The following is a 13,880-nucleotide window of genomic DNA, read 5'->3' as shown; positions in this document are numbered from 1 at the left end:
GTGCTGTGAGCATTTTAACCAATCATAGATGCACATTATGTATTTTGAATAAATGAAGGCATTCACATGATCCGTCGATCATCCATATGTAATTTCACCACCGTTTTTGCTGTTTTCCCACATTTTGACATAATCTAGGGACATGTGGACCAGTTAGCAGTGTGGCAGTTCTTTATATTGTCATGAATGGTCCAGTTGAAATGCACCAAAATCTTAACTTTTCATTGGTATTTTACTGCTATTTTGGAGATTGATTAAATCACGATGGTGTGGAATTTGGGGCAGTGGTGGCTCAGCGGTTAGAGCGCTGGGCTATCGATAACAAGGTTGTGGGTTTGATTCCCGGGCTTGGCAAGCTACCACTGTTGGGCCATTAACAGATGGGTTAAATGCGGAGGACACATTTCGCACAAATACGTGCACCTTTAACTTTACCTTTTTACCTTTTATTTGTCTATAACATACAGCAGAAAACAAATATTGAGCGCCCCCTATCAAAAAAAACAGTCGTCATTGCAAGACCCTTTACCCTCTCTGCTCCCCGGGCGCTGGAGTTGGCTGCCCACCACTCTGGGGGTGTGTACTCACTGCCCCTAGTTCACTATTGTGTGTGTGTGTGTTCGTTCACTACCACAGATGGGTTAAATGCGGAGGACACATTTCGCACAAATACGTGCACCTTTACCTTTTATTTGTCTATAACATACAGCAAAAAACAAATATTGAGCGCCCCCTATCAAAAAAGCCAGTCTTGTCATTGCAAGGGAAATTGGACACAATTTGTGAAGCTTGTATTATTATTTTTATCATAGTCTTGTTCCTCCCTACTATGTTCCCCATTAAAATAGCCGTGTCCTTCAAATGAAGAGCTATGCAAGATCGTGCTGCTACTCCTGCCAAAGTATACTAACTGAAAAGAGCTCAGAGCTCTGCCCACCAGCACTGCTCGACACCTGCTCTTTGCAGTGTCGCCCGCAACCGTGGACCAGTTAAAGTCAGGAGCAGGTCTCCGAACAATTGCTGCAGTGATTAGGACCAATCACAGTCTGGGGAGGTCTCGGGACAAACGAGATGGTGATCAGGACCAATCACAGTAAGGGTCTTTCTGACAGAAGAAGATGGTGATTTGAGTCCATCACAGCTAGGGGGACGTCTCAGAACAAAGTGCTGATTAGGACCAATCAGAGGTGGGGGGCGGAAGGTCTCAAAGCAAACAAGGTGGTGATTAGGACCAGTGAGAGTCAGGGGGAGGTCTTGGAACAAATGCGGTGATTAGAGACCGGTACACTTTGCGCAGTTTGACCTTAAACCAAAAAGAAATGGATTATTTTTCAGAATTATCCGCTGTAACGCTGCCAGTGGTCAGGATAGTGGTGAAACGTCTTGCTTTAATGTTGACGAGACAGTGTTACACTCACTGAATGCTCAAAATCAGTTTTATCATGCACATATATAGTGTGTGTATGTATATATAATACACACACCTTTTTTTATTTTTTATATACAGTATGATTTGACCAATAGTAGGAGTGCTCAGACATCTCCATCTGTGGTAGATCTGGCCCCAGTTTCACAGGCTGGGGATCCTAACACAGTTTCTATGGCAACAGGCAGAGTTTCGAGTGAGTCAGTTGCTCGGCCCATGCTGTTTTCATTATTGCTAACTCGCCTACAGTCTTCCTCGTTCTGGTCAGGTCTAGAAGGGGGAGACTGTTGAAACATATGGCTGTTTGGCAATGAGAAAGTGAAAGAGATCAAAGAGTGAGCAAGTGTTTTTTTTATTTTTTATTTTGTTTGTTTTTTGCTGAGTGATGTTTTGTAGACATTAGTTTAGACGTTTTTGTCATTAATGCTGCCTGCTGTTGTATTTGCCCCCATTTCTCTTGCTGTGCTCAGCACAACGGAGACCACACTAATTGGTCAGAGAGATGCATAATTATTACTACAGCCACTTGCCTGCCACAGCTGTAGCAATAAAGGTTCTTGTCTGTCCATGTTTGGTATGAGTCTGGGTTATGGAGAAATACCGTAGTGTTACTATCACGAGTTAAATCATTGAGGATGGTAATGATCAAGCTATCTAGAGAGAGAGAGAGACTCACAGAACAACAGGTTTGCTGGTTGGTGCCGCAAAGTGTGATCAGATAATGGCAGTTTACAAGTGATGACATTTCCAGTTTTGTGCATGCTGTATTCCCTCCAGCTACCCACAAACTAAAATGATTGCATGGGAATCTGTGTCGGATCCTGTTTGAACTGTGCGCTTGGTGTTTGCAGATTCTGTGGGTTCATCCGGACAGAGGACCGTGTTCTGCCCAGTTCACAAACAGGAGGCTCTTAAGCTGTTCTGTGAGACCTGTGACAAACTGACCTGCAGAGACTGTCAGCTGCTGGAGCACAAAGAACACAGGTCAGTCGACACTGCTCTTCTTCATCATGGTTAATATTAGCTGCACTATCACTTGCTCAATAATGTATAAGGGGGAGTGCTGTGCTGTGCTGAGAGATATTGCCACTGGTGGGCTGCAGTTAGATCAGCACACCAGTACCAACATCTGACAGTGCAGCACTCCCTCTGGTGTACTCTTGGGATAATGCCGCAGTTTCATTATTGATGATTATTGTCAGACACAAAAATGGATTACCACAAACATGGGCCATTAATGCTCTATGCTAAAGTTGTTGTTATACTCTTACACTCAACACACAATTTTTGCACACTTGCATATTTTCTTTATTTATTTCTGCATATATTTATTAATACATGATTAGAAACCTTTTCTCTTTGTCATCAGGGTTTTTTTTTAGTTATTTTATATGATCAAACAATTGTTAATGCATTTCACTGCTAGTTGTGGTGTTTGTTTATGGCCTGATTAATTTTAATATGCTGGCAACTGCTGCAAGGTTACAGGTTACAAGTTAGTTATGCTGAAAGAATGCAGGCATAAGTTACCTGGTCTAGTCTAGTTTAATAAAGCTTTATAAGTTGCCAGTAGTAGAATAAAAGTAGTAAATTATGCTTATTTAAAATCATATTTTGTAATAAACTAGCAGGTACATTTGAGCTCAGGAGAGCCTTTCAAACAATTTGAGCTCTTGAGCAAGAGCCACTCTCTGCAGCAACTCTGGGTTGGCAATATACTGTTCATAAGATATAAATGAGATGAAATGAAAATCTCTGGGAGTTCTCTTCACTGCAGTTCACCCTGCAGTTCTTTGGGACCATGTATAGACAACATGCGAATGATTTCATATTGCATGTACCTTCATTTTATGATGTTTTTATTAATAGTTTTTATTTTGCTGTCTATGGCAGGTACCAGTTCTTAGAAGAAGCCTTTCAAAATCAGAAAGGGATCATCGAGACATTCATGTCAAAACTGCAGGAGAAGAAAAATTTTGTACAGTTTTCTGCAGCTCAGGTGCAAAACAGGTAAGACTGCTGCCAGATTCCTCACATTCTCAAAAATGTATGGTGTGGTTCATCTGAATACTGCAGTGGTTTTCATTATTGATGGATAAATGGATTAAAAGATGTACAGATAATTTGATCTGTAATTCTGAAATTAGTAGTAGAGCTTAAATCAGTATCATGATTGTTTGAGCATTTTACCTTAATTATGGTTAATGACCACTTATGTAAGCTGCTTGAGTTGCTCAGTTGGCTCGGTAGTATGTTTTAAAGAGGATAGTATGAACACATTAAGGAGACATAAAAAAAATCTAAATAATCCTCATGGGCAAGATTATGGTTTTGATTAAGTGTCCAACCCTGCCCCATATTTCTGAATCTCCCCACCTCGTTTTAAGCAACCTCATACAGCAGTGTAGCTTCAGACTCCTGTTGATGCTCCACTGACTGTAACAGGGAGAATACTGTCGGTCATTCCCCCTCTGGCCCAGATTGCTGCTCCTGCACTATGGGGCTTTGGAGCTCTAGCCAGAACTTTCTTCATATTTGTGTGAAATGCTGTAAAATCACTCTACAGCTTCAGTCCACATGCCCCTTCTGTATATTTCAGTTTGTCCAGAAATGCCTGTGTACAGCTGAGAGGGAGCTCCTAGCATGATTTGTATTAATAGCAGTGGTGTAAATGTGAATTACACTCCTCGACTGTAGAGTCCCAGGGGCAGACATGTTTTAAAAGGGGCATATTTTTCTTGAATATGAATTTAACCTCTTTTTGTGCTTTAGGTGGACTGTTTTTGTTACTGAGCATTTAAGACTGATGAATGTAAATTAGCTCTGTTCTCACTGGATGCTGCATATTTAAAAATCAGTCCTTATGACTTTAGTGTGAAATAGGTGGGACTAAACTGCTCTATGATGAATATGTGGGCATACGCAAATGAAGTTTTATGATTTTAACAAAAAACGACTAATCCAGAGTGGGCTGTTTTTGTATGGGGGTGGCTGGTACATTTGGAACAGTGTATGAACAGTGTTTACACACTACATCTGGCTTATTGCTTTTGCTCTCCTTTCCCAAGTTTACCACAATACAGGCCTATAAATATAGCTGTGTGTACTACACAGGCAGCTATCTATGCTATCTATATAAACAGCACATCCTCCAGAAAATAAAGGTGTAGTCTAATTTGAGGGCTTCAGCATCAGCCTGTGTAAATATGTCCTCATTGCTAGCATTCCCTGGGCTGAGGGATGTATTTAATCGCATGTCTGTGACTGCAGTCCTGCTGGGCTGAAGCATACTACGGTTGCCCTGCTGTAAACCCGGTGGTTGAGTTCGTCAACTGATTATTAAGCCTTTCACGAGTTGTGTCACGGGGTGGTATACCAGGAAAATACGGTGCTACGTTTGTTTACAAAGGGGCCATTTGTAAGGCTTGTTTGTCAATGTCTCTTGGCTGATTTTGTGCCTTCTTTGATGGGAGGTAAAGACCCTTGACCCTTTTCTCTCTCTCTCTCTCTCTCTCTCTCTCTCTCTCTCTCTCTCTCTCTCTCTCTCTCTCTCTCTCTCTCTCTCTCTCTCTCTCTCTCTCTCTCTCTCTCTCTCGGCAGACTGAAAGAAGCAACAGAGACACACAAGAAGGTCGAGCATGAGATTAAGATTGCAGTGTTTACTCTTATCAACGAAATCAACAAGAAGGGCAAGTCTCTGCTCCAGCAGCTGGAGGTATGGCAGTGGCAGCGATTCAGAAATGCAATACAGTGCAGTTTTATATGGAGTTTGACTTTTATTGGCTTTAAATACTACTGAACTCTTAAAATTAAAGATGCTGCAAAGGATTCTTTGAGCGATGCCATAGTTGCACCACTTTTGGTTCAGTGAGCAACCATTTTTTATTAAGGAGCTGCGAATTTGAAGAGCCTGAAAGGTTTTTATTATATTATAATGTAGATTTAAATTTGATGGTATAGCTCAAAGAACCCCTTTGTAGCACTTTTATGTTTAAGTGTCTACATGGCTGTGTTTTTGGTGAGAATAAGGTACCTTCTTTTGTAACTAGAAGATCAGTCATGTGATCAACTCCTCATATTTTGTGTGCAGTACTAGGCAACAATCATACACCACTCTTTATTTAATTTCCAATCAAATTGATCACTATGGTGAAGTGAGTCATGTTAGTAGAGGTGTTTCTAGAGGAGATTAGATAGAAGATAATCTACTTGCGTGAGGAACGGGACAGTCAAAGGAAAGTAAGAAAAAAAAAAAGTTCAAAAAGCAGTGTGACCCCTAACAACCATGCAAGACCTGGTAAATAACCAAAAACCACCCATAAGATAAACAGCACATTCATCTTTAAGAGAGAAGACCTCAAGCTCCACTCTTGCTTCAGCTTCATCCATCCGTCCATCCTTTCCCAAGACGACTCTGCGCTGAGGGTCTGAAAGCGGTAGGGATGAGCAAGACTGCAGAAGCTGCTGATGTTCAGAGATCAAGTTAACTTGCCACTGCAGACCAGACCTCAACATTATTTAATGTGTTTGGGATTGCTTGGATGATGAGAAGTAGAAAGGAAGTTTCAGAGGCAGTAGTCAAACCTGCACTTTTGGGTCTAGGTAAATGGGACTTGAGTGGTGCGATTCGTTTGAGCAGGTGAAAATAATCCATCCGATACAGACCAAAACACCCGCATTGAGACCCTTGAGAAGAGGTGATCTCAGTCTCGCTTACGGTCCCAAATGAACTCCAAATGTGCTTGATCAGGTGTGCTCTGCAAGTCTGAGCTAAGCGGTGGTATAAACGTTACTACAGCTATGAACGGATGCTGTCTCTGCCGTTGCTGTAAAATCTGCACAGTCTGCACTAGTCTGGATCACAGGACCTTCCTCCTGTATTTACTTTCTCACTCCCATCCTGGACAGGTCTGACCAATAATTGGAGAAAACTGTCACTCGATGTGTTGTGACATTTTGGTGCTCTTGAGGGTACAAACAAATTCTAGGTGTCTAAATGCCCTAAGACTGAACTTGAGAGGTGTGGAAACATCACCCAACAGGCTTCCTGTTTACTTTTTTTTTTTTTTTTTTTTTTTAAATGTCTCTGAGCTGAAAGTGAGTGATAGAAGCTGATAAAGGTTAAGAGTGGAGCTCTAAGCACTCCAGCATCTGATATTAGATTTAGTTATAATGTTGTTAAAATAATAATAATAATATATAGTGAGGCTTGTCATAGTTTCTGTTAAATAAAAAAAAACATTTAATGGAAGTTTTGCCTTGGAATCAAATACCCTGACAGTCTCTTGATTCTTTAAGGTTTACAGAACTGCGTTTCTTATTTTGTGCTGAACCTGGGATTGTCGAGGTGCTTGATTCGGAGACTCTGTACATGGTGCCCCCCCCCCCTTCTTTCTACACTCTATTCTTTCTTCACTTCTGCTTTTGTTGCTTTTGCAGAGCGTGACGAAGGAGCGCACCATGAAGTTGTTCAGCCAACAGCGGGACATCAACTTAATGGCACAGCAGATCCTACATGTGCTGCGCTTCACACACTGGGCCATCAGCAATGGCAGCAGCACTGCACTGCTCTACAGCAAGAGACTGGTAAGACACCCCAACACCCTGCTCCACCCTGAGGCAGCTGGATTGCAGCTAGTGCCCAGCGTTAATCCTCATCTTGCCCTAAATTACTCCTTTGATGGCTCTTTTTTTTTTTAGCTCTAGGTTAGACTTTAGCGTCCCAGTGACCCGCCCTGTAAGGTTGTGTTTTGACTGCAGGATTCAGATCAGTAAGGCTGTGTTTAGAGTGTGGGACTCTGTGTTTTCACATTCAGTTTTTTTCATTCCCTCTTTTTCAGTTGGTTGCATTTGGACATTCTTGATTTGACCTGTCTTAAAATCTGCAGGATGCTTAAATTGATTGCATTCTCATTTTTTTTGACAGTATTTAACTCCCATTTACTTTTAGAATATCATCTCTAGCTGAGTTACTTGAGCTAATGCTGATTGGCTGTGCAGAAGCGTTGGAGATGGGATGCCTCCCAAACATGCTGTCAGATGATGTTTAGATATTAACATATGTACGAAGAGCTAGAAAATGTGACCTTTTCCACCTCAATGTCTGTACATTCTAGTTTAGACGCTGCCCCTAGTGCTAACCTGAAAGTGTTTGTAATTTGAAATATACTGAAAATTTGAATATGAAATATGCAGATTAGGAAGAGTATATGGCCCTTCCTCTCTTTAGCTGCACCTTATTCCTCTCATAAAAGTACATATAAGCACATAACAGTAGCTCAGACTATAGTATATAATAGTTCTCAAGGACTTCAAATGTAGAACATTATGCATGGTGTCCTGCAAGATACCTTAATACTATAAAGGCCTGTTACAGAAGCTTTTTTTATTTTTTGGACAATATATTGTCCCAGAAATAACTACAATACACAATATTATTGTCATTTTAGGATCATTTGAGGCCACTAATATGTTAAAATAATTGAGGGAGAGTTTCTAAGGGGGGGCAGTTTATACTGGCTGTTGGAGTTTGCAGCATATTTGTAAAAGCTGTGTTTGTTAAAAAAAACACCTACTACCCTCAGTATGATATTTTATCAAATTGTGAGATTTTATTGTGATGCATAATATCACTTATATCAAGGATGTCAGTGCTGATCAACTAAATGTTTCATTCCAGTGTAATTACACATTAGTAACTGTAGGATGGTCACATGGAGTATATACATGGAGTATTGAAATGGTAGCTTTAAAGAATCTGCTGCTGCTACATGGATTTTTGATGCATTGGTCATTGCATATCTGACAGAACAATTGATAATGTTCTGTCTTATCTTATGTAAACAAACATGCAAGTAAATACAATGGCTAGTATGAAGGTCTGCAAAAAATACTAGTCATGTCCATATATTGTATGATAAATCAATTATGTGGCTATCACTGTGGACCTAATGCCATGATCTATATAAAGTTGTTGTCGCATACTGACATCATCCCCATTTGCCACTTTTTCATGTTTGGCAAAAACTGGAATTTGGCAGTTGTTTTTTTCCATTGTGTCAAAATTTCATGATAAATGAACCAGTAGAAATGCTCCCCTCCTTCCCTCTTCCCCTGTTGCTTAACAGTGAAGTTGTATATGCATGTAAAGTGCTTTTTTAAAAAAGTTAGAAGCATGTAAGCTGCTTACTGACAAACTTCCTTTACCTTCTTGTGGCAGATCACATACCAGCTGCGGCACATCCTAAAGGTTCCCCTTGACCCGGTTCCTCAAGCCAATGGAGCTGTCCGCTTCTTCTGCGACCCGACCTTTTGGGCCAAGAATGTCGTCAACCTTGGTAAAAAGAAACAAGAAATTGAGTCATTATGCAAGGCAACTGTTTTCCGCTGTAACAATTAGAAAATCCAAAAAGTGATTGCTGCAATGCTGTGAAATAAGAGCCAAGAAGCCAGTCTTACAGTCTTTATCGTATTACTTACGACAGTAACGGTGTAATCTCTTAATGATTTTGAAAATGGTCTAGTTAAAAAAAAGAAAACATACCAGACCTAACCAAAGCATAGTCTTTTCATTTTTTTCCACAATACAGTGTTAGATAAATAAGAATTAATTATATAAATAAAGATTTAATTAAACTTTTTTACACAAAAATTCATGTAAATGGGTGCATCCATCTGGCTCTTTCAAAGCTGCACTTCAGTTAAGATTAATTAAAGTTTACTCAAGCAGTCATGACTGTCTTCTTTCCAATTACACCGTATCTTCTCTCCTGTTCCTCAGGTAACCTGGTGATTGAGAAGGTGCCGCCACCAGCCCCCCACCCTCCAAACATGATGGGGCAGCAGATCTCACCAGGACACAACAACCAAGGGAAGCACCCTGGGCAGATCAACCTGGCGCAACTCCGACTGCAGCACATGCAGCAGGCTGCTTTCGCTCAGAAGCATCAGCATCAGCATCAGCAGCAACAGCATCAGCAGCAGATCCAACAGCAGATGCGCATTGCCTCACAGATGTCTCAGCATCCCAGACAGGGAGGACCACCTCAGATAATGCAGCAGCAGGTGAGGAGGGTGCTTGGGAGGCTCTGAAGTGGTTAGTGCTGTTACAATAGATAAGGTCATAGTTTAAAAACAGCTTTACTTAATTGGCATAATTTGTGTTTCAGCCTCCAAGACTCATTAGCATGCAGTCAATGCAGAGAGAGGGGGTAAACGGTTCCTCCCACATGTACCCCCCTCCCCACCACCTGCGCATGACAAGCTCACAGAGCCGCATGCCCGTGGCCCAGCCGCGCCTCAACGGGCAACCTTATCCCATGATGCAACCACAGCTCCAGAGACGGGTCAGTGTGTTTTTCTCTATACTTTAGAGCCATAATGTTCATTTCTTTTGAAGCATTTTGATTTGTGTTGGATGTAGACTCTGGGCATATGATCATCAGACTTGAGACATAGAACTGGACACTCCTAGGGTGGGGTTGGATTTGTGTAGGGCCAATTGGCCTTAAATCGGTGTGACAGGAAAACCTCATTTACGCTATGAAAGACTGATCTGCTGCTGAGTTGAGTCTGATATGTTCTTGAAGGTAAAAATCAGCAGTGCTTCAGTGGCTTCTGGTTATCAGCACTACCTTATAATGGTCTAGAGCACATTTGTCTTCATTTTAGCTCCTACTACACTACTTCTAGCTGGGGTTTAGTGTTCTATATGGCTCAGTTGAGGCCTGCTTGTAGCTTGGACAGAGCAGAAATGTGGACCATCTGGTAGACCCTGAGGACTGGGTTGAGAAACACTGTTCTAGTGTAAAAATGTGGACCATCTGGTAGACCCTGAGGCTTGGGTGAAGAAACCCTGATCTAGTCAACTGAAATTTATATGTCTCTTAAAATGATGGGACTATGTTTTCCACGGGTCACCTTTTTTAACTCTGCTCCACAATAAGGGTGTAAAAGTATTGATATATGGAAGTATCATGATATTTATGCTTTCCAAACTGTATCAATTCTCAAACACAGTATATATTTAATCTCAGTCCCTGTATGATCATGTGTAGCATGTCTTGCCAAGGTTCTTGCCAATACACAGCTCTATTCCACTGCCTCCCTTTGAAAGCGACCATGTTTTCTTCCCCCTGTAGCATTCCAACCCTGGTCATGCGGGCCCCTTCCCCGTGGCATCGCTACACAACGTCAGTGCTGCCAACCCCACCAGCCCCACCAGCGCCAGCATGGCCAGCACTCATGGCCACCGGGGTCCCACCAGCCCTGTGGTGGGGCCTATTGAACTCATTCCCTCAGTCACCAACCCTGAGAACCTGCCCTGCCTGCCTGACATTCCCCCTATCCAGGTATACTCATGCTGCTGCATACCATGTGTTACTGTTACATGTGTCTGTTTGTTTATTTGTTCCTTTGTTTGTTTTTTTTTGCTGTACTGAAATTGATTATCTGATGTTTCTCAGTTGGAAGATGCAGGTTCCAGCACGTTGGACAACATCCTAAGTCGATACATCTCCGCAAGCACGCAGCAGCCGTCTCTGGCAACCGCCAATAATCTTAACCCGTCACCGGCACCCTCCACACACTCACCAGGATCATCAGGTATCGTCGTCGTTCAATTTAAATAAACAAGAAAGGTGTCTTTTCTTCAGTACTTGTGATGTTTTAGTATTGATTAGTTGGCAACAAATTGGAAATCGGTTATGTAAACTAAATGTTTTCTGAATCATAGGTCTTAACTCTGAACCTTGTGTTTTGGGCTTTCTCTTGTCCAGGGTTATCAAACTCATTGACTCCAGCCCGGCCGTCAAGCTCCTCTAGCACTGGAAGTCGTGGCAGGTAACTGGTGCATTGTGCAGTGCAGCATCCTGCAACATTAAAGGGGTATTTCATGTGGTCTCATATGAGGCAGCATATTGGTGTCATTTCAAATAGTAATAATGTTTTCTATAAGGGAGCTTTTAGAGGCCTTCAATTCTGTTCACCACCTCTGGTAACATTTAATACCATGGCTCTCTGTAGGACGTGGGATTTTGCCCCAAAGGGTGGTGGCTCAGCGGTTAGAGCGCCGGGATATCGATAACAGGGTTGTGGGTTCGATTCCCGGGCTCGGCAAGCTGCCACTGTTGGGCCCTTGAGCAAGGCCCTTTACCCTCTCTGCTCCCCGGGCGCTGGAGTTGGCTGCCCACCGCTCTGGGTGTGTGTGTGTACTCACTGCCCCTAACACGTGTGTGTGTGTGAGTGTGTGTTCACTACCAGATGGGTTAAATGCGGAGGACACATTTCGCTGTACAGTCCACACTGTACAGTGACGAATACGTGCACCTTTATCCTTTATCCTTTATCCTTTTAAATGTTTACATCCTTAATTATTTAGTTTAGCAGGCGTTTTTTGAAACTTACGCAGTTAAATAAATGTGAATGCAAGTGAAGAGAGCCGGTTCACTCGAAAAGGAATCCGCTTTCAGGAGCAGTTTGTTGTGCTAGGTGATTTTTAAGCATGGAAGTTTTAGCCAACACAAAAACAGTAGGGCTATGCTCGCCTGATTTTGCTCCTCACCACCAACGAAAATAGCCAGGCGAAAGTCTGTGGTGTGATCATGGCTTAATTCCCCTTTATTACGAAACACACTTGTATGTTGTGTCTGTTTTTGTTGTTTTGTTCATGTTGGTCTATTTTGACTTTCCTGAGAAACACTCCAGTGCTTCAGAGCAGCAAATAAAATCAGTGCTTTGTTACTCTGTGGAACACACTTTGCCTCCGAACTGCTTAGAAATACTACCTACTTCAAATGTTTTCTGTGGTCTTTAGTGGGGAATAACATTTTTAGAAAAGGGAAACTTAAGTGTGTGTGCGCGTGCTTGTTTTGCAGTTGTGGGTCTGCAGGCAGGTCAGGGACTGGGAGCACAGCTGTCGACCAGGTGAAGGTCAAGCAAGAACCGGGAGTGGAGGAGGAGTGTGGATACTCTGGGGCCAACGTCAAGACTGAACGGGGCAAAGACGGCAGACGGAGTGCTTGCATGGTACTGTAACTCCTCTAGTATCCCCCAGAAACAGTTCTTTACATTGTGTTAAAATATGAATACACCCTAAGATACACCATCAAAAAGAGGTTTCCACATTTTTAAAAACTGAATAATCTTACATAAGTGTTGTGGGACCACTGGAACAGGCAGGTAGGCATGTTAACCAAAATAGTGGGGGTTACACTTTTCATTTAGGCCGGAGACCTCTGGTCCTTTTTATATTGGTCCTGTTTCACCTCTTAAACTGCACTTTTTATTTTCCCCTCCCTCTGTACAGATGAGCAGTCCAGAGGCTAGCGCAACCCCTCCTCTCCCTGTCCTGGGTTCTGTGTCCACCGGATCTGTACAGGACATTTTAAGAACCCTGGGGGAAAACGTCAAAATGGAACCACAGAACCAGTCGTGCAGCAGCATGCATAAACTGAGCACAAACAGCAGCACTGCTCTGACCAATGGCAGAACAGACTTTGGGGGGCAGACCACATCAGCAGCACACCGCTTCCAGAGGAGCAGCGGCTCACAGGCTAATGCTAACAGCCAGCCAAGCACAGAGGGAAAGGAGGATGACCCGAATGAGGACTGGTGTGCGGTCTGTCAGAACGGAGGAGAGCTCCTGTGCTGCGATCGCTGCCCTAAAGTCTTCCACATTACCTGCCACATCCCTACTCTGCGCACCCTACCCAGGTTGGTGATGCTGAACTAACATGCTTGATGCAATAAGTGCATAAAGCACCTTTTAACACTTTATAACCCCCCCCCCCTCTCTCTCTCTCTCTCTCTGTGTCTGATACAGTGGAGACTGGATGTGCACATTCTGCAGAAATCTGTCCAGTCCAGAGATGGAGTATAACTGCGACGATGACCCTCCTAGTAAGAAGGAAGAGAGTGAGCGAGGCCTGAGTCCTGAGGACCAGAGAGTGAGTACAGCTACAGAAGATGATCCTGAGCTTGTCCACAGTTTTCATTTTCAGTGATTTATACTGATTATTTTAATGGAAATCACTACATTATTCAGTATTGTTAACATCTGATTTAAATTAATAATCTTTTTTTTTTACTCTTAACAGAGATGCGAGCGTCTGCTGCTCCATTTGTTCTGTCATGAGCTGAGTGTAGAGTTTCAGGAGCCAGTGTCTTCCTCGGTAAGCGTTCCTATCAACCTTGCGTGACTAACCACACTTAGGGTTCCCACACTAAACAGCGAAGAGTAAGACTGCATAAAGTGAATTTATACAGTGTCCTATTTTTCTAAATAGCTATAAGACATTTACCTTGGAAATACAGATGTATTCCTGACTTTTAGCTGAGTACAGCTGATGTACTTTTTAAATCTTGGGCAGGGCTTACAAAAACATGCTCACTGAAGGCTTTATTGTTTTTGTTACTTTGCCCTTAAGGGCATTTTCACTCTGACATTTTTTTCTGG

General features: G+C 42.4%; 1 protein-coding gene across 2 annotated transcripts in view; it reads left to right on the top strand.

Moving 5' to 3' along the window:
* Nucleotides 1–13,880, top strand: part of trim33 (tripartite motif containing 33) — a 32,585-nt gene that overhangs the window by 13,088 nt on the left and 5,617 nt on the right. For both annotated transcript variants that reach the window (XM_072681454.1, XM_072681453.1), the window contains exons 4-17: nucleotides 2,278–2,410; nucleotides 3,320–3,436; nucleotides 5,027–5,141; nucleotides 6,866–7,012; nucleotides 8,646–8,763; nucleotides 9,207–9,490; nucleotides 9,595–9,771; nucleotides 10,567–10,776; nucleotides 10,891–11,029; nucleotides 11,203–11,266; nucleotides 12,301–12,451; nucleotides 12,732–13,138; nucleotides 13,248–13,371; nucleotides 13,522–13,596. In XM_072681454.1, coding sequence (XP_072537555.1) covers nucleotides 2,278–2,410; nucleotides 3,320–3,436; nucleotides 5,027–5,141; nucleotides 6,866–7,012; nucleotides 8,646–8,763; nucleotides 9,207–9,490; nucleotides 9,595–9,771; nucleotides 10,567–10,776; nucleotides 10,891–11,029; nucleotides 11,203–11,266; nucleotides 12,301–12,451; nucleotides 12,732–13,138; nucleotides 13,248–13,371; nucleotides 13,522–13,596 — 2,261 coding nt within the window. The remainder of the gene's footprint in view (nucleotides 1–2,277; nucleotides 2,411–3,319; nucleotides 3,437–5,026; nucleotides 5,142–6,865; nucleotides 7,013–8,645; nucleotides 8,764–9,206; nucleotides 9,491–9,594; nucleotides 9,772–10,566; nucleotides 10,777–10,890; nucleotides 11,030–11,202; nucleotides 11,267–12,300; nucleotides 12,452–12,731; nucleotides 13,139–13,247; nucleotides 13,372–13,521; nucleotides 13,597–13,880) is intronic.

The sequence above is a fragment of the Salminus brasiliensis genome, chromosome 6 (assembly GCF_030463535.1).
Source record: "Salminus brasiliensis chromosome 6, fSalBra1.hap2, whole genome shotgun sequence".
Classification (NCBI taxonomy): domain Eukaryota; kingdom Metazoa; phylum Chordata; class Actinopteri; order Characiformes; family Bryconidae; genus Salminus; species Salminus brasiliensis.
The sequence above is the reverse complement of the archived record's forward strand: the minus strand, read 5'-3'. Positions and strand labels throughout refer to the sequence as shown.